Source organism: Urocampus carinirostris, chromosome 4 (genome assembly GCF_059441175.1).
Source record: "Urocampus carinirostris isolate Australia breed hairy pipefish chromosome 4, RoL_Ucar_1.0, whole genome shotgun sequence".
In the NCBI taxonomy this organism is placed as follows: Eukaryota; Metazoa; Chordata; class Actinopteri; order Syngnathiformes; family Syngnathidae; genus Urocampus; species Urocampus carinirostris.
In genome coordinates, this window is record NC_142352.1 from 36,631,062 (window position 1) to 36,654,837 (window position 23,776).

Sequence of the window (23,776 nt, forward strand, 5' to 3'; positions counted from 1 at the left end):
GGGACCTAAAACCAGAGATTCTCCGCAGAAGAGCCCTGGCAGCATCTGCTCTGCAGTCTCTCTGGAAACCACTCTGGCGGCACCAGACCATCGCACGCAAGACGAAGCTCCGCATTTACAACCTCGCCGTACTCCCTATCCTGCTTTATGGCTCAGAAACATGGCCCCTGAACGACACCCTGGCCACAAGAATCGATGGTTTTGATAGCAGGGCTCTCAGAACCATCGAGAACATCAGATGGCCCCAGCGAGTCTCCAATAAAGAGCTCAGAGCCCGCACGTGCCAGCCCCAAGCATCTTCCTTGGTCGCACAACGCCGCACCCGCTGGTTTGGCCATGTCCTTCGTCTACCACCAGACCATCCGACACGAGCCATTCTCCAGTTTGACCCAAAGGCCGCATGCTGGAGACGACCACGAGGGAAACCCCGCACTCGATGGCTCGACGTCGTTGCGGGCGACCTCCAACAACACGGAGTTGCCGTAGAGGATGCAGAACAGCTGGCACAAGACCGCCAGCATTGGAAAAACCTGGTTCATCTGGTCGGCTCAACGCACAGGGACGGGACCCCCCGACCTTCGCTGGAGCAATAAGTAAGTAAGTAAGTAAGTTTCCATTTTCTTTCTTTGTTAAAGGCTGGTCAAAAATGAGAAAAAAAAAGGCGCATTTTGGTCACTATGACTAATGGTAGTTTATATTCCTACTTGTGCTTTAGAAAACTTGTTTTGGACTGCACAACGCAATAGACTATATCTAGGGGTCAAATATTACACAGTGTCCCTTTAAAAATAATCAACAGTGATGTGAGAGCAGACTTCCGCAAAGACTGACCGCTCTTCCTCATGACCAAGTAGTCGCCACACTCATCCTCAATTGGCAGGAATATCTCCGGCACCACAATCAGGATTCTGCGTTTGGGCGGTGGGTTGATAGTCCACGTGCACTCCACATTGGCGGGGTAATTCCCGGGATAATTGGGGGACTCGATGTAGCCGGTGAAGTCTCCCAGCTCGCCCCCGCACTGTCTGTCTGCAAAGTGACACTGTTTTGTTAACTTTTGATTTGTTCAAAGCCAATCCATATGAGAGACCGTTTGAGAAGTAACTCATACTTGCTCTCACATAAAACATCATACTCTCACACATGCACAACTATACTATTATATATTACCATGTTGTTACTATGTTAATACCAGATTAATTTATTTAAATAGGGTTAAAAACTAATTTAAAAAAAATCATTTTACGAGAAAATAACAATGACCCAGCGCTGGTGACCTATTTTCAAATCAGGTATGTAGGCTATTTAGCTGTCCTTAGGGGGCACCCTGGTGTCAGTAGGCACCCTGGTGCCAGTAGGCACCACGTTGGGGACCCCCGTACTATACTCTCATAATCACTGCTCTATTTTCACACACATACTACTGTACTACTACATACACACTACTATAGAATCTCTCATACACTATCACAAAGTATCACACACACTACTATACTCCCCCACATACACTACTATAGACTGTCACAAATATTATTATACTTCCTCACTACTATTCTTTCCTACACAACCATTAGAATTTCTATTTCTCTAGGGTTTATTCACACATATCACCTGAACTCTTGGTCTTGTTGTACCTTGGGCACTTTTGGTAACCATGGTGATGCACACTGATTTCTGCGTAAATCTTGTGCAATTCACTGTCAAACTGGGGTATCTTCTAGTATAGTAGAACTGTATGTACGAGAGAGTATAGTAGTATTCGTGAGAGAGAATAGTCGTGTGCGTGTGACAGCATAGAAGTGTGTGTGTGAGAATATAACGTATATGTAAGATATTATGGTTGTGTGTGCGAAATAATAGTAATATTTGTGAGAGTATAGTGATGTGTGTATGAGTGATAAGTTTGATCTATTTTTACTATTGGACAAGTGCAAATGAGATTTCATGGGATCTCGGTTCCTTATTTTGACTCACCGTTGTTTGTTGTTTGACTATTGCGTCATTGTCGCGATCGGCCAATCATGTTGCTGTTCTTTGAATCCCTCAACATTTAGGGCTGATGTGTTTTTGTAACCTTGAAGATTTAATAAAAAGAGAGGGCTCAGGGAAGGGCTTCAGGGTTGGAGAATTCTTTATCTGATGGCTTCTCTCCCTGCCCCTCTTGCAAGTTTAAAGTCCATTGATGTCTTTTCGCCTTATTTTGAGTGTCTACTAAAGTTTAAACTTTACATTGGGAGTAGGGTGGTATTTAATTTATGTGAGAGAGTACAGTATAGTAGTAGTGTGTGGATGAGAGAGCATAGTAATATGTATGACAGAAGTAGAGTTAGTTCATTAGTATGAGTATGTCTGCATGAGAGTATAGTAATGCATATGGGAGAGTATGATGTTACATGCAAAAGCGAGTAGGGTTTACTCATCGTATCAAACGGCCGCTTATAAATGCTTTCTCAAGTTTACGCACACACATACTTTTGCACTGCATGATGCTAGTGGAGCCGTCAAAATCTGTGGAGGTGTTTCCAGGGCAAGCCACGCAGTAGTTCTGACCAAACTCCACTTGAAACGTTCCCGTGGGGCAGCGAATGCAACGGTGTGTTGTTGTGTTGTAGTAATGACCTGGGGAGCACTGAACTACAAGGACCACAATCCAGATGTTATTCAAATAAGTTCTTCCGAATGAAGCATCACAAAAAATGCATGAAATCACAAAATTAAGGAGAGATAGAAACATGATGTTATCATATTGGCAATCCGTCCCCTCAAATCGAGCTCTACTAAATCAAATAGAATGTTAAAAAAATGAAATAAAAACAGGTAATTCCACATCATTAGTATTTCAAACTCTCTTTTAATTGTAAAAAAATATCGTATTTTACGGACTACAAGGCACACCTAAAAACCCCAAATTGGCCAGAAATTTGAAAATGTCCCTTTTGATCCGGTGCGCCTTGTATACCGGAAAATACCTTGGTTTCAAATGGATATGTATAGTTACAATTAAGTGACATTGAATATGCTAACTGTTCTGCCTTTAAGAAACATAAAGTGGTCTCGGAAGGCCCTCTTGTGATTAAGTTGTTAGTTTTTACAATTAAATCAGACTCTAAGGAATGCAAGAAGAGCGCAGAGAAATACTGGGTGCTCCGTGGATTGTTATCTGGTCCGGGAAGAGACTGAAGTGGCGCCAAGAGAGAAAACAATAGCGAGGCTGCAGGTCAGGCTTACTGTTGCAGCTAGGCTACATAACAACTCTCTTAAGCCACCTCTGCCAAGCCTGTTTCTCACCAACGCAAGATCCATTACCCATGAAACGAATAACCTGAAGCTACAACTCGTTGGAAACCGCTACATTCATGACTCTAGTAATCATCCCCCGTGAATCCCCGATGCTAGCTTGTAGCTAGCCGGCCGCTCTCCACGTCACTTTCTTACACTGAAAAGAGAAGCTCTCTAATTTTGTTGCACTATTGTGTAATCATAATAAAGACCAATCGTTTAACTGCAATTCTGTATTCTGAGTTTTTTGTAGATCTATAGTTGTTGTTTTGTAATAGTCGTGTATATTATATGTTACTAGTATCTAAATAAATGTTTTTACTTCGCGGGTTTTGGCTATTGCAAGACTTTATTGGTATGCAACCCCCGCAAAAAGGGATTACTGTTGTTAGTTAGCACAGGCATCATGAAAGAGTTGACTAAGACTGTAACAAAGTTCCAAATTCTCTTTTAAATAAAGCATGTTTATCTGATTTATGTGTTCATGTATTTTTGATTTTTTTTTCAAACCATCCCCATTACATTCAAGCCCCAATGTGAAATATTTAATCACAAGATGTCCCTGTGTTGTCTGGCGAGGATACACGGCACAGCAGCAGGATGCCAGACAAACATGGTGCTGATCTAAGGGCCCGGTCACACAGCCTTTTGCGTCTGTATCGCGGGTAAAATTTTGCAATTTTTTTTTTTGCCCGTGGTTGCCCGCGGTAGAAAATGCGCAAAATTGGCCAACCCGCTGTTCATCCGTGGTATGCCCGCAAAACAGACGCCGGCGACTGTTCCGCTTCCTCATAGCGTCAGTTCCACGTCCTTTCCGCGTGTGGACCACGGGTATAAAAGCTGCCGAGCCGGGCTGTAGAAATCATAACCACTCAAGACACAGTCCCATGAAGATCAAGATTTCAAGCTATGGCACCGAAGAAGAAGCCAATATGTTATTATTGTAATAGTTTTTCATTTTTATTTTATTATCTTGTTATGAAATGAAAAGAAAGGTCAAGAAATAAAAATGGATTAAGACGAGGTCACTACGGTGACGGGGATCCATGTTCACCCCTTGACGTCTCGAGCACAACTGACGTGTGCTCGGCAAATCGCGCTGTATATACGCAGGAGAAAGGCGTTTGACCGTCACACGCGTTACACACGCTAATTCACGTGATAACGCCACGGTACAGGCGCAGAACAAACGTGCTATGACCGTGCTCCACCCGCGATTACCCGCTAAAATTTCGCGTCCTACCCGCGTGTAACTACGCCGTGGCCGCGGCCGTAGCACGTCGTTCCGCGTCATTACCTCGTGTGTACCACGTGTGCCGCCTGCGGTTACCCGTGGTCTAAAGTTTTGAGCAGCGCAAAACTTTTTCGCGCGGCCAACCGCGTGTGAATTTCTTGCCGCGTATAAAGCACGGCTGTATCTCGTCTGTATCGCGATCTCAAAGCGTCCAACAGCGTCTGCTTCACGGGCAGAAATTTCTGGCCGTGATTCAGCCTCGATACGCCCGTGAAAGGCTGTGTGACCAGGCCCTAAGTGGGGATTCCACGGTCTAAAAGAAACATAAATTTCTCATCCATTGATTGTTTTTATAAACATTGACATTGGTATGCTGATTCATGTATTTTGCTTAGTATTCAAATCAATGTTATTTTTAATTGGATGAAAGGTTTTTTTGTACCATTAGGAGGCACAACTGTCCCTTTAAAAATGTAAATAATGCTAAAATAAAAAGGAAACAATTCAAGATTCAAATGAATAATAATCAACTATTTAAGCTCCAAGAACACACCTTTGGTCTCACACTCTTGAAAGGTGACTGCGCCACTGCGTTTGGTGACCAGATTCCCTCCACAAGGGAAGCATTTGGTGCGTCCCACTTCGGGCTGGTACGATCCCAAAGGACACAGCAGGCAAGGGGTGAAGCCGTCATGGGAGAAATGACCAGGGGGGCACTGACCTGAACGCAAACACACACACACTCGCGTCATATAAACAGTGTTGAAACATAATAACAGTACTTTTCTTGGTAACGTTTACTGTAGCGCCTTATTAATACAATTTTGGAGATCAACTGTCGTTTCAACATACTCTGCTACTGTTTAAAAGCAGATTGTGAATCACAACATCTATTGCAATTTGGCAGTTGCTCCTATGCTCATGAAGTCACGCTGAATGCAACAAATGACCAGGGCTTGGGTGTTTATATCTACCAATAAAATATAACTGAATATAGTTACAGTGGCACTGTCTCATGCACAGAGTACAAGAGCACATAATTTCTCCCTACCGATATTCTGATATTCTTCCTACAGTATATACTCGCACATAATTTCGTATTTACAACAATAACATAAATTTCTGAAATCAGGGGGTTAGCTTAAATGTGTATACCCGGTACATATTTGATTGTAGTGAATAGTACACAGCGCATAGAGAGGGGCCTTGACTTACACAGGAACAACGATATCAATGGGGCAAACAGAAAAACAGAATTTATGGTGGAATTGCTGAATGTTGGCCTTTTTATCTTTAAAATAATTTCTGCAATACACAGTGCTTGGCGAAAAAAATAAAACATTTTAGACATTACAGAGAAATTTAAAAATAAATATTTAATGGTTTAAAGACAAGAGACAAAATGGATATAGAAGGTCTTGGCTAAGCGTTTGTTTGCAAGCTGTGGAGATTGCACAAGCCAAAAAGTATGAAGGTTTCACTGTTTCCACAGGTTTTTGCACGTGTTTTTGTCTATTCATTTTATTATGTGGCTATTTTTAATCCGTTTCAGGGGGTCGGCCTCAATGTGAGTATTCACTGTGATCTGTAACGAGATAGTTACTTTCAGAGTACCACGGTATTTTTGGGTGTCTGTAAACCTAGGGATAATGCAATTACTATTTAAAATGAAGTCACCAGGAACTTCAACTAAAATACTTTTTTGCAGGAATGTGCCCAACAATGGTCATAGGTTAGGCAAGCGGTTATTCCTGTTTGCACTGATGAACTGCAAATGCTTCAATGAGGACCAAAAAAAACAGATGTTTGATGAGTAATCACGTTTTGTTTAGTTTTCACCACCAATCAGATCGCACGCCACACAGACTGCTGGCTGACTAATACAAAGTAGTCGCTTATAAGAGTGTACTGATAAATCTTCTTGTTTAGTCTGTCAGGGGAGATGTGGATTATAGCTATGGCATCACGCCACACACCGAGTATGACAACAAGGGCAGACAAAAACATGGTGGCTCCCCCTCAGCATTTAGACGAAAGAAGATAATTCCAAACTCGATTTTTTTTTCCAGTCATACAATGCAGAACATTTCTGACAGAGCTTCCTTATCAACCCACTGTCGCATCTTGTGTAGTTTCCCGCCATAAAAAAGTAACTTACAAGCTTGCTTTTGTTGGCCCAACTTTATCAGTTTACAGCAAACTTCAAACTTAGGAAATTATAACAATCTTGTCTGCCTCTGGTCAACATTGTTATTTTGTTTTCACTGTTAGTCACTTTGATTCCTTCTTTTTCTGGCTTTTTTCTAATTTAATTTGCACCTATATTCCCGCTAAGGCTTTCATTCAGAAAATGCTGGTCTACAAGTAATTCCAAGAGCCAAGAAGAAAAAGAAAGAAAATCCAAAGAACGTTATCCATTTGGAATGCTCTGCCCTCTGAGATACAACCTGCACAGTGGAAGTGTTTGAAACTAGGCTTAAGACACACATATTCTATAGCTTATGAGTAATGTTGACCTCAAACTATTTTCTTCTTGTCCTTAAGGAAGGAGGATGAGATTGGTTGTACATAACTTTCGAGCCATTGTACTGGTACTTGGACCTGATGTACGCTGTTTGTAACCTTATGCATCTGTAAAAATTTGGGGGCAGGAAGCTGTCATCTGGACATTCTGTTATTACCTATATTTTATGTGTATTGTCTAATGATGCATCTACAACATCCATTGCAGCCTGATCATCCTAGAAAGGTGATTACCTCCTGTGCGGCCCGTTCTCAATTTATCTGCAATTTTTTCCTTGTCCTCATGTATGTTTTCATGGGATGTTGTAATGGTGGTCTGTGCAGACCTTTTTTGAGTATGGTCTATACAAATAAACATGACTTGACTTCTTGGTCATCCAACGAAGTTTCAAGTACAGTATACCACAGGGTTACACCGTACCTAGCTTAGAAAATTTTCAAGTTACGAAATTGAATACAATGTTTTTTCAACAAGCCCAGCCTATCCCTGTAACAGCATAATCCCCACAATGTGACATAAACAACATGGTTTTTGCGTCATATACTACATACATCCCTAAGATGCCTGTCTGCTATTGGTCGACCACACATAATATTCTGGTTTTCCATTGCCATTGGCTGAACTTCATCTCGCAATGCGCCAGGTCTTTTTGTTCAGTTGTTTCTTGTAAAGAACTTGGTTGATTAAGATATGGGTTTGAAGCAGCGGTCGGCTGCAGTTTGAGTTTTAGGCCGCATTGGTTTGAAAAATTTGCAGATTGATGCACAGTATATCATTTTTTTGTATATACCGGCAATACATGAGGAAAATAGATAACATAGGCCAACCCATTTTTCTTCATTTGCATTTACCTGCAAGTTATGTTGCATTGTCTATTTGTTTATAAGGGGACAATTTCATCTAATATGTTGAAACACTCAAAATATACAAATAAATATACTCATTTGAAAATAAAAACTGTAATTAGGAGTGAAGCAAATTAATATCTCCCTTTTTGAGCACTAATTCACAACCATTTGCTTTAGGAAACTCAATGCTTACTTCATAAGTGTTTTATTGCATAAAATTCAATATCCTAATGAATAAAATTGATTGGGAAAAAAGCATATAGAGAAGAATGTGGCTAGCTATTTGAATGTTGGTCTTGAGCGTAATAGAAAATATAGTTTTTATGGAGGTATATAAATAGACACAGGCTCAAAAATGCAGCTGAGTGCAATCATGTCAAGTCAAGTCACATTTATTTATATAGCCCTAATCACAAAAATGTCTCAAAGGACTGCACAGGATTACAATTACACAATTGCACAATTACCTGATCTTAAACCAGCACGTGGGCAAGGAACAACTCAAAAACCTTAGTGTGAGGAAAAAAGAGAAACATATTGCCTTAAATACTTCAATTTTAAATCAAATGACTTAGGCATGGGCATTTGGACAAACATTCTCTGATAAAAGGGTAGTCATCATGTACAGCTACAGTGGGTCAAGTGGCACGTGGCTTTAGCGACATCCAGTTTTTATATTTAAAACTGCGAGTCATTGAGGAAAAGCAGATTTTTTTTCTTATGTTTCTCTCAGCCTTGTCTCGGGCCAGATTTAATCAATTTCCAGGCCTAATAAGGTCCACCAGCTTTAGTTTGGTGACCCGTGGTAGAAGGCTTGCATTGATGCTAAAAGGAGAAGTGAGAAGATGGTAAGAATGGAAATTAACCTTGAACTAATAAATAAATCTGATGAAGGGCTAAGGAATATGGCTGTAAACAACAGTCGATCGTGACAATTGTTAAGAATGAGATTAAATCAAAAAGAGTCTTCCAAGAGCATGAAAATTCTCACAAGTGGACGTTCTGAAATTTATTTTAATTTTATTCCGCCATCTCCTCATCTTCTTCATCCACCCTCTACTCCACTGTAGCAGCTCTTCTTACAAATCTTCAATATGTTTGAATCATTTTAATGTTTTGACTGGGACTACCGGGTGTTGGGAACGCATTTGCTAATTACCAGATGTTTCTTTTCCCAGCCGTACAACAATTCCACTTTACGATCCCCACCTCAGAATGGATTAAGGTCGTATCCAGGCGGACAACTATATTGAATTGTCTTTGTAACTTAAAAACATATTTGTTTTCAATGATGTGGTTCTCATTTTATAATGTTTTAAATTAATTTCAAAACACTTAAAGCATTTCAGTTGGTTCGTTTTGGGCTGTTAAAAATCATTATTTTTGTAATTATAATTTATATTATTATCTGTCCTCACTGTTAATGTAGTTGGATTTATGGACAATTAGAAACCATTTTCGGCCTCTCATTTGGCATCATTGAGTGTAATCCAGAACATTAACCAATGCTGTTGTTACATTTAAAAACAATACAATGACTCAATCAATTCGCCATAATCACGTTGCCAATTTGCAAGATTTGTGCCCAGTAAGTGTACCAAATTCCCTCACTCTAAACCAGAATGAAGATGATTCTGATTTTACCTATATGTTTGGTTACCAAATTAGAAAGGGTGCCGGGGAATAGGCTGCTTATGTTTTATGATACTTGGGCTCTGAATTGATATTAATAATGTGTATAGTCACATTAGCTTGCAATCGCATAAATAAAGCTATCAAAAACTAAGTTGTATACATTTGATATCACTTTTTTTCAAAGATCCAAAGAAGTAAAAAATGTTTATGATTTTTGAGGTACATTTTTGTTCACTTTCTTTCTCGAGCGGTAAAATAAACACAGAAAAAGCAGCGTCAACATCAGCTACACACACCAAAACTTTTCAATTTGCGAGCATTTTAGCCTGCATACAGCCAATAAAAAGACTACTTGCATTGTTTGCAATGCAGACCTATCGCGGCGGCAGATCGGTGACACATGAACATTTAAAGAGAATGTTGGATAGTTGAACAAAACAGAGTCTGACTCGCCCCAGTTACTGTTGAAGCCAATACAATTTTGATGACATTCATTTTACATTTTGCTACAAGAGAGAGTTTGAGCGTTATGCCAGACTGACTTTTGTTACAGACTTTAAGGTTTACCACTGAATGTACTTCACAAAATAGACGTCATATCTGTTTTATTTACTGTTCTACTGCTGCTGATGTGTCTCTTTTTGGTTTAGAAGGATAATAAAGGTTTATTTAGTTTTAAATTATTAGTTATTCGTCTGTCCTTAAAAAAATGTATGGAGTGCTAGTTGGTTTTAGTTTCTGTACAAATCCAGAGAAAGTTAAAAAAATATATTTTTCATTGTACTTGTTTTTCTTGTGTTTATTATCACGTGCCACATCAGTAAATCAACTTCATGCTAAATTTAAGAAAAAAATACGATTATCCGATTATTCGACCAGTCGTTTCAATAGTCGGTAAATAGTCGACAATTAAAATAGTCGTTAGTTGCAGCCCTACTAGCTACTGGAATCAATTCACTTTGGAGCCAATATTTTTGTGGTGTTTGCATGATTTATTTTACCTCCGCACTCAGAGATGTTTCGAGAGCCTGCTATTTTGGCGACATCCCTTCCTTCAGGTGCAGGGCACGCCTCGCAGGACATTTGACCCTCCTCGTCCTGATAAGTACCGGGTGGGCATGTCACACACCTCCCCTGGTCGCCATCGTAGTACGTGCCAACACTGCAGCTCACTATTGGACAAGTGGGGAGTGACATTGGTATTTAACACATCAGTGAAGAACCTTGCTCCAAAAAAAAAAACAAAAAAAAAAAAACTTGTCGTGCTTGTGCTTATTTGACAAGATGAGTGTTTTGACTGGGTTGGTGGAAAAATATGCGCCACTCTGAATAAAAATAGCCCTGTAATGTGGCATATTGGTGCTTAAGTGCCTGAACTGGTGACTTCTCAAAACAAAAACAAATAATTGGAAGAGCTGCGGCCAAATGTTGTTTTCTGCACTTGTAATTAACATCCATTCAAAAGACAGATCAGTCAGTATGTGGCGTTTCGTTAGAGTGCTCTCGCCTCAAAAGCCATGAAAAGGGAAGAACGACAACAAACACACCCGCTTGCCCTGTGGCGGTACAAATCAAACGGGCCTGACGTACACCAAAAATGCACTACTTCAAGTGTGTAAAAATAACATAAATTCAAAGAAAGCCTGCAGCTTCCTTGGATAGGACGGGACTCACAGGTGACGACGCTTGCTATCTTGAAATCAGGCGCTAATTCCCAACACATTTTTACGTTTTAAGACGTTGATGGAAAATACAGTGTGAGCACTCACAGCCACCTTTTCAGCACATTTTAATTTTGTATCAATTGGTGAAGTGACATTCCAAAGAATTCGCCGGTTTTAAAAATATTTATCCTACTTGCAAATATATTTTTCTGATTTAATGTACGATTTTTCTTATGTGTTTAGGAAAGACAATGTACGAGTTTGAAAAACACAAGGTAATATACACAATTGGTTTTCAAAATCATTTTTTGTCACTATTTCCTGATCTTTGATTTCACTGATTTGTGAGCAGTCCTGGCCATTATTTCTGAGTCAAAACCGGAGATCATGGCCAGGATGGTTCGGGCCGTGACGGTGCTTGCCAGACTTGGAACGATTTGGACGATCAAGAACATAGCAGTGAAATCAAAGATCAGACTCATGCAACGGGTGGTTACTTTCATTTTCCTCTACGCTTGCGAAACATGGACTCTCACAGTAGCGCTATAAGGGAAAATCCAGGCCATGGAGATGGGTGCTGCAGGATACTTCTAGGATTCAGCTTCACAGCCCATGTGACAAATGAAACAGCAACACCATCAGAGAGCATATTGGACCCTACGAAGAACTGTGCGCGGACAAAAACCTGAGTGGTATCATCAGGACTGGCCATGATCATTCTCCAGGGTACAGTCCAAGGGGACAGTAGGAGAGGAAGACAGAAAAGAACCTGGCCTAACAAATCAAGGAATGGACTGGTGACAACTTGAAAACCTCGGCACATGGTTCATGGATCCCTTAACCATCTTGGTCGATATCTGGACTTTGGGATGCAAGTTACACCGCACAGCTGTAGTGACAAACACAAACACTGACTGATACATGCCACATGACACACATAAACGCAGTGGCGGGCAATGCATTTTACACATACGCTTTCAGCTCCAGCTTGAATTAGGGATGTATTGTATGCAAAACAACCAGTTCCTAAAGCTGACTCTTGGAAGTGAAATTTCCCATCTTATTTGTGAGGGCTCGAGGGGGAGGTGATATGGGCTGACCCCCGCTGAGCGTCCTGGTACCTGGGTCTGTTGGCGCCGGACACTGCCCGCACCATGTGTGGTTCGCTTGCAGAGCTGGCAATCAGACTGCTCAAGAGGGGGATTAACAGTCATAGTTTATGAAACTGTTAACGTTACCCAAGGCCCCCAACAGGCGCGCAGAGGCCAACTCGGAATTGGATTGGCTAAACCAAAAGCTCTTTTTAAGATTGATATTATGGGACACGGCCTTTAGGATTTTTTGTAAACGCCTCCGTGTAGATTTCTGAGCCTAGCAACAACTAATGGCTAAAATGTGGTTAAATATTAAAGCACACAAATGGAAGTAGCGCAACTAGGGAGAAGAAATAAAAGGAAGCTGACAGACAATTTGGAATTCGGAAGTATTGATGGACAAAATATAATGAACACTACATAATTCAGACATCTTTTTAGGCCAGCAGACGGCCCAACACTTCATACATACATGTCAAGGTATGTGCAGTGTGATCTCCCTTACATCAACTAACATGTGACGCAAGAAACTTCATTACACCCAGTAAACAACAGTCAAACCACGTAAAAAAAAAAGTACAAAAGCGCCACGTTGAACCGTTAGGAGCCGGCACAAATCCAATGCCAAATGCATTCACGTAAAAAGTCGAGAGACAAAAGAGCGGCAGGCCTCTCCCTCAGCAGCTGCCCCCAGCGACAACTTGATAAAACACGTTTGCTGCGCGTCTCCAAATGACTTTTAATGTCGCCGTAAGCGCCCCAAACACAGACGAGAAATCAAAGACTGCGTCACTCTCTTATCTCTTAAACGCTTAATTAAAGAGACCCTTTGCCTGGGTTCTTCCCATTCAGCCTGTAATTAATTTAGGAACCACTGTGTTTTATTCTTGGAAACTCAACTTGAGCAAATAAATCAAGTATCTAAACACTGCCCCCTTACAAAGGCATTATTAAATATGTGTGGTTCAGCAAATTGTTCAATTCCCCCCCCCCGTTGAAAGAAAAAAACAAATCTCTGAAGAGCGGTTCCATTTTTGGAAGGGGCCATTGTTTGCGGTGAAAGAGCATAAGGAGCCATCATCGCATTGTCCTAACAGCTTTTATTTGACAGAGGAAAGCAGTGAGAGAAGAGACGGAGTGAGAGCGAGAGAAAGAAAAAAAACCTTGAAGCCTTTCAAATGCAAAGAGCGCTTCCATAGAGTCCTTCAATTGATGGCCCCAAAGAGGTTTGAAAGACCTTTCACCTCTATTGAAGCCCTCAGTCTTTGCCCACTTGATGACATAGGAAAACACTTGGGTATCACAGTGGTAAGGAGCTGAACCCAATAAAAGGGGTCAGCTTTCTGAATCCCCTCATTCTGTTCGGCCCAATCGCTGCTCGCGCCTGTCGGGCCGGGGCCCAAACAGCTGATGCTAATTGATTCCCATGCTGTGGCTGAAGTCAATTCTCTTGAGCAGTTTAGTGGCCGGGGGGTCATGCAAAGTGGCCCCAGCCGGGGGGCACTTTGGATGCAGGAGGGAGAGTGAGGAAAAGGGGGGTTAGCAGCACTCAAACAGCCAGCTTGAATCAACAGGACTTCCTAAACAACTTAAAACAAACAGGGCACCTCATTTAACCGCTTTTAATATTTAAGAGTGAACCGTAAACCTTCTAACGGCTAAACGAGCTCAAGAGAAAGTGTCGAGCCCTTGAATGCGAATGAAACCGAGTGTTCCGCAGAAGAAAGTGAAAGCGAGCTTCTCCAAATGCTATGGTGGAGCAGCTCGTCGGGCTGAGTGGGCTTTTTATTGAAGCTGCAGAGCTAAGCCAAAGCGGGAGGTGGGGGAGGTGGGGGAGGAGGAGTCGGAGGACGAGTGGAAAATATAACTCCTTTAAAAGAGCTGGAGGTTAAGAATGCCTTTCACTCACCCCCACTCCATCTCTGCCACCACCTCTTTTCTCCTAAATTACATGTCCGCCCCTGCCATGCCCAATAGAGTGAAAATGTAGCACTTAACCCAAATTACTCCCGAAGATTGGGATAGGATCATTATATATCCGTTCATGAAAAGAAATCAACACCTTGCCCAATATTTTTTTTTTAAATCACTTTTTTATTGTCAATGTACCAAGAATATCAACGATATAAACATTTTTGTAGTTAAGTTACATGCCTGTGTTTGGATCCTTTGACATTTCTAATAATTCATTACATTGTTATTTTACATCAACTAATATTAGAAACTGTGAGCAGAGTAAATTAAGATTAACTTTATTTACACTGAGATGTTGGCCTGGAAAAGGATGGATGCCACCAGGCTGTACTTGCCCAAGACACACCACGGGAATGGTGCCCCTACGACCCTAGTGGTTAAGGGATCCAACCAACCAACACAATGAAAAAACAAATGCATTTAATTTTTTAAACAAACCAGCAAGTAGCGGTGCAATCCAAAATGGCTGTCAAGTTCACCTTAAAAGTGGGATGCATCGTTTAAGATGTGTTTTTAAAAGTTTAATGTAGAATCGTTTCTTGATTAAGCATGTGTTAAAATGCTCACTTGAGTTCAAATAGCTTTTATAATTTTTATTCTACTGATCCTATCTGCTTTTGTCTTACTTTTCTTAGAGCTGTTCGGGACTCGCAACACATTAGGAACAACAAGCGGGTGAGGGTAAAGAGTGATTTCATGCTTGACCTTGCGGTCTTCTTTTAGTGTAGCAGGAAACTGGTGAAAGTAAGAAAAACACAGTTTCAAATACATTCCAAACAAAAAGATGAAAAGAGAAGAGTTCATCTGAGTGTGTCTCAAAAATGTATGTACTTGCACGCACCAAATGAGCAGCTTGACAGAGGCTGCAATGATGATTTAAGCCAGGTGATGGCATTAGCAAGCAAAACATTTTCAAATTACGGACAGTACAATAATTAAATAATAAAGTCTTCATCGTGGGCAGCACGGTGGTTAGCGCATGTGCGGCACGGTTCTAAGGTCTTGGGAACCTCCTGTGTGGGTTCAAATCCAGCTACCGGACTTCCTGTGCGGAGTTTGTATGTTCTCCTCGTGCTGGCGTGGGTTTCCTTCGGGCACTCCAGTTTCCTCCCACATTCCAAAGACATGCATTTCAGGTGGATTGGCCGGTCCAAATTGTCCCTAGGTGTGAATGAGCGAGCGAGTTGTCATTCCCTGTGTGCCCTGCGATTGGCTGGCAACCAATTCAGGGTGTCCCCTGCCCACTGCCCGATGATTGCTGGGATGGGCTCCAGCACCCCCGCGACCCTACTGAGGATAAGCGGTGCAGCTAATGAGATGAGATGAGATGAGTCTTCATCGTTCACCTTTCTCCAAACTCACTTACAGTAAACCTTGTTGCGCTCTAAAATGACCATGCCAGCTTGCTACAAACCAATCACTACCTGTTAATCCAGGTTTTTTTTTTTTATTTAACCCATTTTGCTGATTACACTCTTTTTGTATGGTATGCATAGACCAAAGTAAGAAAACAGGACACTGTAAAACATTACTGTACGAATGACTGTCAGAAGGAAAGATTTTTGACACGTGTAGCTGATGAAATCTTCATTTTCCTCATTTTGAGGTTTTTGAGTTTTTCCTTGCCCTCATGTAGGTTTTAGATCAGGGGATGGAGTAATAATAGTCCGTAGTTTGCAATAATCTGTGGTCTGTGCAGCCCTTTGAGAATACTTGTGATTAAGGGCTATACAAAGAAACATGACTAGACTTGACTTAAATACAGAACTCAATTGCACTTAATGATATTATATGTGCCTTAAAGGGACACTGTAGTAATGTACCAATCGATCTCACTGTATTGTATAGTGCAACAGAAAGCAAGTGATACAAAGCACAAGGAACAAAACAAACTACGGAGACTCAGTGACAAAACCGGACCAATTATCTTCTTGATTTTTAGCCAAGCCTTTCACAAGTTTTTGGGTTACGAGGGGAACCCTTAGCAGCAGGATGGTAGACAATTATACCAGCTCCTTCTATTTGAGCCTCATGTTATGTACAATACATACAAATTTGTCGACATACGAGAATTTAACAAAATGCATGTTTACACGATAGTTCATGTGCGTTCTTGTTTTTTTCAAATTACTGATGTACCAACAGGAGGCGCAAAAAAACCACAATGTCCCTTTAAAAGTACCATATTTTCCGCACTATAAGGCGCACCTAAAAGCCTTTATTTTTTTCCAAAGCTGACCATGCGCCTTGTAATACAGTGCGCCTTATTTATGGATCAATATTAATTCGCAAAGTCTTGCAACTAACTTGCAGCCGCCGACTAGATTTTCCCCCGAACGCCAAGTAGTCCGCGGTGTATGCTGGGATTTATTTACCGGCGTTTCATTGGCTAACCAATGTGTCAATCATCATTTGAATGGATCACTATTGGCTAAAGTTATTCGGAGGTCAAGGGGAGGATCCTTTTTATCATTTACAGGCTGGCATTGGCTTGAACGGCAAAACAAAGCCTGCAATTGGCCAAAAAAGATGAATGCGTATAGCACGTGGCTGACGGCATACAGAAAGCATTTTTTTACTTTTTTGTATTTGTAAATATTTTATTCTCCTGGATTCACTAAACTCACGGATATAAGAGGACCATGGCTGCACATTATTATGAACACAACGACTTCGGTGAGCTACTCTGGCTATATATATTATCCCTGCATCTTGTTTCAGACTGAACTCGATGTTTCTGTGATAAGCGGTGCAGATAATGGATGGAATGGAGTGTCTATTTTTAAATTAAACTCAATTCCAAGTGTTTATTGTCATATATACAGTAAAGTTGCGAGCGAAAAAGAAAATAGAAACTAAGGAATGGTTGGCATTTCTTGAATCCCAAGACTTTAACCTTCCGAATGATGGAACGATGCATTTGAGTGACATCGTACGGACACCGCATCCGCACGTGTTCTCGACACGAATTTGCGTCTTTGCAAGCTTTGGGAATGTTAAGGGGGTAATAAGTTTGACTGAACTATCTGACTGTTTTGTCGACGTTCAAATTGTAGCGCCTTATAATCCGGTGCGTCTTATGTATGTCAAAAATAGGACCAAAAACTATTTTTTCGGGGTGCGCCCTATAACCCGGTGCGCCTTATAGTGCGGAAAATACGGTACCTATTTTTCCACATAATGAGAGAGGGATGTGTCATATCTGGTGAATCACTCGGGTATGTATTTCTAAGGCCTGAACAAAAAAATGTGGAAAACAAAAAGAACTGTATCGTAAGTTCTGGACAACAAGCCGCTACTTTTTTTTTACATTTTTAACATTGTGGCTTTAAATACGGTGCTGCTTATTCTATTTTTTTGGTTTGTGTTTTGTGGCGGCACAGAGGAAAATAACAAGCTGCCCTTTTCCACAACGCATGCGCTCTAAATACAGAACACTGCGGTGATGTCTGAAAACATTTATGAACCCCTTCGAGAGAAAATAGTTTTAGATAATCCATAACAGGCGCAAACACGAGATTTAACAGTATTTTACTCAATATTTACAACATACTCCTGTTATTTCAACTTTTTCAACCAGAAATCAAGTGCTTATTTTATACATCCAAATTGAACAGCAGTGGAAGTTATCCATCAAAACATCCATCCATTATCTGTACTGCTTATCCTCAGTAGGGTCGCGGGGGTGCTGGAGCCCATCCCAGCCATCTTCGGGCAGTGGGCAGGGGACACCCTGAACTGGTTGCCAGCCAGTCGCAGGGCCTATCAAAACATTACTTTTGTCTTTCTGTATCATCGGTGTTAGTGTCAGGTCGCTGAAGTTCCCTTTAATCCTCGAGAAGCAATAACAAGCTGAAATGCGATTTGGTCCGGTACCACAGTCATTAACAAAGATGAGACAAAAAGATGACTTCCATGTCTCTGTTACAATCTGGCAGTATTTTTAGTATGGTTGTCCTGGAGCTATTGTATAGAAATATAGGGCATGATTACATTGGAAAGAAATTTAAAATTTAATCAGGAGAGTCAGAAGGGAGCAAAGACATGCTGATCACCACCGGGTGCTTCGTGGATTGTTATCGGGTCTGGGAAGAGACTGAGGCAGCAATGGGAGAGAAGGCACTAGCGGAGCTGCAGGTACGGTCTAGCAAGCTAAGTAACAAGCCACTCCTGCACAAGCCACCACTGCACAAGGCACCCCTGCACAAGCCACCCCTGCGCAAGCCACCCTTGCATAAGCCACCCCTGCATCTCACCAACACCAGATCAATCACCCATGAAACGGACGACCAGAATAACAACTCGTGGGAAACCGGTTCATTTGTGACTCCTCTATTTTAGTCGTCACAGAGACCTGGGTCAATCCGAGGATCCCTGATGCTAGCATGCAGCTAGCCGTTCGACATTGATTTCCAAGACTCAAAGGAGAAACCCTCTATTCGTTGTACGATTGTATAATGACAATAAAAAACAGTAATTCATTTGTCTGCATCTCTGCCTTCTTTGCTTTTTTGTAGATATATAGTTGTAATTTTGTTATAGTGATATATATTATATGTCAATGATATCTGATAAACAAATGTTTCGACTTTGCAGGTTCTGACTATCGTGGGAGTTTTTTGCAGTGTATCTTCTCGAAAAACAAGGGATTACTGTACAATAAACTAGATGCAAATGGGTTGATTATAAGAAGAAAGTTTAAATCTAACTCACCACACCTCCTGCCCACCAGCACCTGCCCTGTCACACAGTGTCCTGCCGCTTCCGCCGGCTGCGCCAGATTCTTGGCCAGCTCGTAGTCGGAGCCGGCGAAGTGAAGGTGAAACTGTTCCCGGTTGATGGACTTCCTCAGGGTGCGGATGGTCTTCCTCAGCCTTTTCTCCGAGCGTCGCCTCATGCAGTTCAGGTCACAGCCCTCTGCTGAGAAAAGAGCTCGATACCACAACCGTCTCCAGGAGGGGAGGAAAATTGTGGCCTTCTGTGTCAACCCAGGCCTTCTGTGGAGGCTTGCATGCAAATGTGAACATGCATGGAGACAAACACCCTCAAGATACAGATGCAATCTCGGCCAAGAATCAATCATGTCATTCGAATGTGAGCATGAGACCCTCAAACTACAGCCCACCACCTTTGCAGCACACTCAAAACAGGAGATACTTTAACGGACAGCAGCAGGAGGAACAGGCGAGAAAACAAAGAATGCAGGCAGGCAGGTAGGCAGGCAGAGACCAACCTGTTACCTCCTCTAGGTTCACATCCAGTTCAAACTCGGCCGTGATGGACGAGCCGTCCTCTTCGGCTGCTTTCCTGCCGTGGCGGCTTCGGCCTCGGTGTGCCGACGAGGTGCAACGCAAGCTCACGTAGCTGAACTGCACGTTCTCGGTGAAGAGAAACCTGCTGTCTGTGCATGGACAGTGGGAAAGCGTTTTTAAATGTGAAGCAGAACCATTGGCATGCATAGACATACACTATGGGGTGTACACCTTCTCTCCATGTTTTTTGTGTATTTATTAAATACTTATAACTATAGAGACAGCTTTTTCCCCAGGGTCATCACCAACCTAAACGAGCGCACAAATCTGTGAAAACATATCTTGCAACTTTTTTGTTTATTTTCTTATTTTTTGTTGCAGCTATACGGACCTAGGAAGATATATACTATTGTACGGAACTGTGAAAATATATACCTTGTGACTGATTTGGGGTATTTTGTAACTGCTAAATGTTATTGCACTTCTTTTCATTGCACTTTTGTTACAATGGACGATTCTTTTTCATTGCATTATTATTATAACTTAAGCCAGTTTCCAAACACTACGTAGTTTTTTTGTCTAATTATCCCGATTGTCTTTTATCTTTTTTCATTTTGAAATCTTTATTGCATGTTTACCCTGAAATGCCATTTCTTATCTTGTTGCATACAATGTTGATATCAATGACAATGAATACAATTAGTTCAATCGTTTTTTATTCATTTATTCGTTCAAGTTACTAAGGTCAATTAGGACTAACAGGGTCTTTAGAAAATATACACCATTAGACATTGTGCAGTGTCATTTTTAGGGTTTATGCCAAAGACATTTTTTTACTAAGGTCCTTACATTGCACAGGTCCAGGTAAAAATTGATGTTTGAAGCGGAACCATACTGTCCTTTCTAAATTATTGCGGCTGGTTTGCAACAGGGACATTCTGAGGAACTGACCATTTTTGTAGCATGGACTTCCGTTGGACTTCATCATCTCTGATTAGTATAAAGCTTTATTTGTTTTGAAATCATAATCCTACATTATTTATCTGACTTCCTATTAAGTGTTCATTATCATTTTTCTTTTCATTGAATTATGATAAGATGCGATTCATTGTACATATATTACCTTGTTATAATAACTGGTTACATTATATGATTAATGTGAAAAGTGTTTGGACTGTTAAGGGGACGGGACCAAGGTAAGCTGCGGCTGTTCCAGTTAGGATTCATTCAAACATTTATAGAGCAGAAAGCATTTTTAATTGAAGTGTTTTTCATATTTTATTGGCCAACATTGTCCTTTATTTGATTCTAAATACCCCTGTAATTTTCCCAAAACAACCGTTTGAGGTCAATGACTCAACAAACAAGGAGTAGTTTCCTTGGACTTCCACATCAACGCCTTTCATGGACAGAGACACACCCTAACAATCCATTGTAGGCCTGATGTGAAATCTTTAGATATAAGCCAAATTGCATGATTATATTTAAACATTTTTTATGAAAAGTTTTATACATTAAAAAGGTTAAGAAAATGTTGTGTTTTCCATTAAAAGGTCATACTTTAATTTTTAAATGAGTTGTCCTATGTCTGTGTTCTTCTGCGCATATTAAGTTCTTCCTCTCTTCCACTCTTGTTGGCCAGTTTTAGACACAACTTTTTATTTGCCACTCTCCCTTGAAGGCCAGCATCTTCACTGTAGATGTTGACACTGATGGTTTGTGGGTACTATTTAACCAAGTTGCTGGTTAAGGACCTGCAAGGTGTCTATCCATCTATCATCAGCTGCACTGCTTACTCTCAATAGGGCAAAGGGGGTGCTAGAGGGACAGTGGGCAGGGGACAAACTGAACTGGTTTGTCAGCCAGTCACACGGCAAACAGAGAAAGACAATGCACTCTCTCATCCACAGCTAGGGACAATTAACCTACATGCATGTTTTTGGAATGTGGGAGGAAACCGGAGTGCCCGGAGGAAACCCACACAAGCACGGGGAGAACATGCAAACTCCACACAGGAAGGCTGATAGCTGGATTTGAACTAATGACCTCAGAACTGTGCCGCAGACGCGCTAACCACTCGGCCGCTGTGCTGCCCTGCAAGGCTTCTATTTCTTTAGAAATTTTAATGAAAACTAGAGATTCTAAAATAATGGGTTGGTTGTGCAGTAGGGGCTTCCACTTCTCTTTCTACTCTGGTTAGAGCCTGTTTGTGCTGTTCTCTGAAGGGGGGGAAGTAGTAAACCCTGTTGTAGGAGATAGTCAGTTTTTTTGGCAATTTCGCTCATGGAATAACCGTGTTTTATTGGATCAAATATAGACTGTTGAGTTTCACATGAAAGTTTTTTTTTTGGGCCATTCTGAAAGTTGAATCACCCAGACGAATTTGATACTCCAGATACTTGACGAGCTCAAGGAAGGTCAGTTTTATATACAGCTGAACTGTTTTCAGTTGCACTAACAGCATAGCACAAGGGATTTTTAATCACCATTTTGCGTTTTCATGCAATAAGAATACAAAATGCACGTCAAAATGTATTAGAACACTGGAGGGCTGCTTGCTGGAAATGGTCGTTTGTATATCTATGTAGATATTGCATTAAAACCTGATATGTTATGCTAAAATAGTTATTTACCACGTTAACAATGTATGGTGTGTATTTCTGATTAGTTTCATGCAATTTTAATGATCGAAAATTGGGACAATTGTAAGCGAGCCCAAACTCTTGAACGGTAGTGTACATATGTGCAAAACGCCCTCAAAATGTCTGTACACTATCAATAAGAACTGCAAATTGAGAGAAACATTGACGTTGCCAATATTATATCATGACAATGTAATAGATTTAGTGGCCCACAGAAGCCTTTTACAAGAACCCAAATATTTTTACCACATGTAATTTAAAGCCTGGGCCGAGAGGAGCCCGTAAAAAAAATCTCGCTTGTCACTGGCAGACGAAGGCTGCGCCAAAATCATCAAGACAAAGAAGCCACATGACTCGACCCTCAAATTTCTTTCACATATGCAACCACTTTTTGGCTTTGTTTTGAAGCAGGGATTGTGTAGACTCCATCTTATTGATCTCCTTTCTTGGTCGAACCCAATATGTTTTGAAAAAACAATTAGGAGTTGTTGTTTTAGTCGTCATTTTATTTAGCGGATGATTGTCTTTTCCTCCGCAAAGAATGCATCCCAGTTGAATAGCGGATATTCATTTAAGAGAGGGGAAGCCCTACACTTGACAGGAGATTTGTTTCTTACTCGCCAATAGGCCAAGTGACAACTGTTTGAAAACCGCGGTTGTTTGTTTACGTCCAAATTTTACGAGTCTCATACCGGTCAGTGGTCAGTGGAGACCTCAATCATGTTTTTGCCTGTCAGCGAAGAAAAACTTCACACTAAGTGCAGACCTTATGTTAAAAAAAACTGAAACCTGAATGAAGGGAGCGCTTGTTGATTTTAATATTTCACTGATCAAAATAAATACACTGTATTTATTTCCTTTGTGGCAGTTGCAATTATTTTAACTGCTCTTTAAATGAACACATTACCTTAATTATTGTTGACCTGAATTTAATATAGCGGGATGAAGAGCGGGATGGCGCTTTACACCAAAAATGATGAATTGTTAAACAAAACTTTGTTATTTATTTTTCACAGGACTGTTCTCACTTTAGTCGATGGTGGCTTAGTTTGGACTTGTGAGTTATTTTGTAGATCAATGAATTTATTTAATCTGTAAACTCACAACAGTACTTCATTATGATTAGAGCCTGTTTTTGCTTTTCTCTGAAGGGTGTAGTAAACCTTGTTAAGGGAATAGACTTCATTTCTTAGATCAAAAATAGAGGGTTGAGTTTCACATAAAAGTTCTCTTTTTCTGGCTTCTCTGAAAGTTGAATCATACCTACCAATGAGATGCTCCAGATACTTGACCAGGTCAAGGAAGGTAAGTTTTATAACCAGCTAAACTGTTTTTTGGTGTTTCAACTTCTAAATAAACACGTGTAACTGGTACCAGGAAATAATTTGCAAACATTTTCGGTGGATGGTTTAGTTCAAAATTCTTTATGAAGTTTGCTTTTGCTCAAAAAGGTTGAGAAACACCGCACTATGTAACATTTAATCAAAAGTTCAAAATTAAGGCAAAATGTAATCATTTTTCTCACTTTCCTTTTAAAGGGCCATTTACCAGTAGGTTACCAAATGTGCTTCCTTCCCTAGTTGAGTGCACTAGGGGTGGGGGTATTCAAATAGCGATATCATAGATACTA

General features: G+C 40.8%; 1 protein-coding gene across 7 annotated transcripts in view; it reads right to left on the reverse strand.

Moving 5' to 3' along the window:
• Positions 1 to 23,776, reverse strand: part of scube2 (signal peptide, CUB domain, EGF-like 2) — a 79,736-nt gene that overhangs the window by 9,263 nt on the left and 46,697 nt on the right. For 2 of the 7 annotated variants that reach the window (XM_088334412.1, XM_088334406.1), the window contains 6 exons: positions 19,486 to 19,653; positions 18,966 to 19,169; positions 10,522 to 10,692; positions 5,067 to 5,234; positions 2,473 to 2,634; positions 832 to 1,029 (listed from right to left, as the gene is read on the reverse strand). In XM_088334412.1, the coding sequence (XP_088190538.1) occupies positions 832 to 1,029; positions 2,473 to 2,634; positions 5,067 to 5,234; positions 10,522 to 10,692; positions 18,966 to 19,169; positions 19,486 to 19,653 (1,071 nt within the window). Of the gene's footprint in view, positions 1 to 831; positions 1,030 to 2,472; positions 2,635 to 5,066; positions 5,235 to 10,521; positions 10,693 to 18,965; positions 19,173 to 19,485; positions 19,654 to 23,776 lie in introns of all 7 variants that reach the window. The other 5 variants (XM_088334407.1, XM_088334405.1, XM_088334410.1 and 2 more) reach the window with 4 other exon arrangements.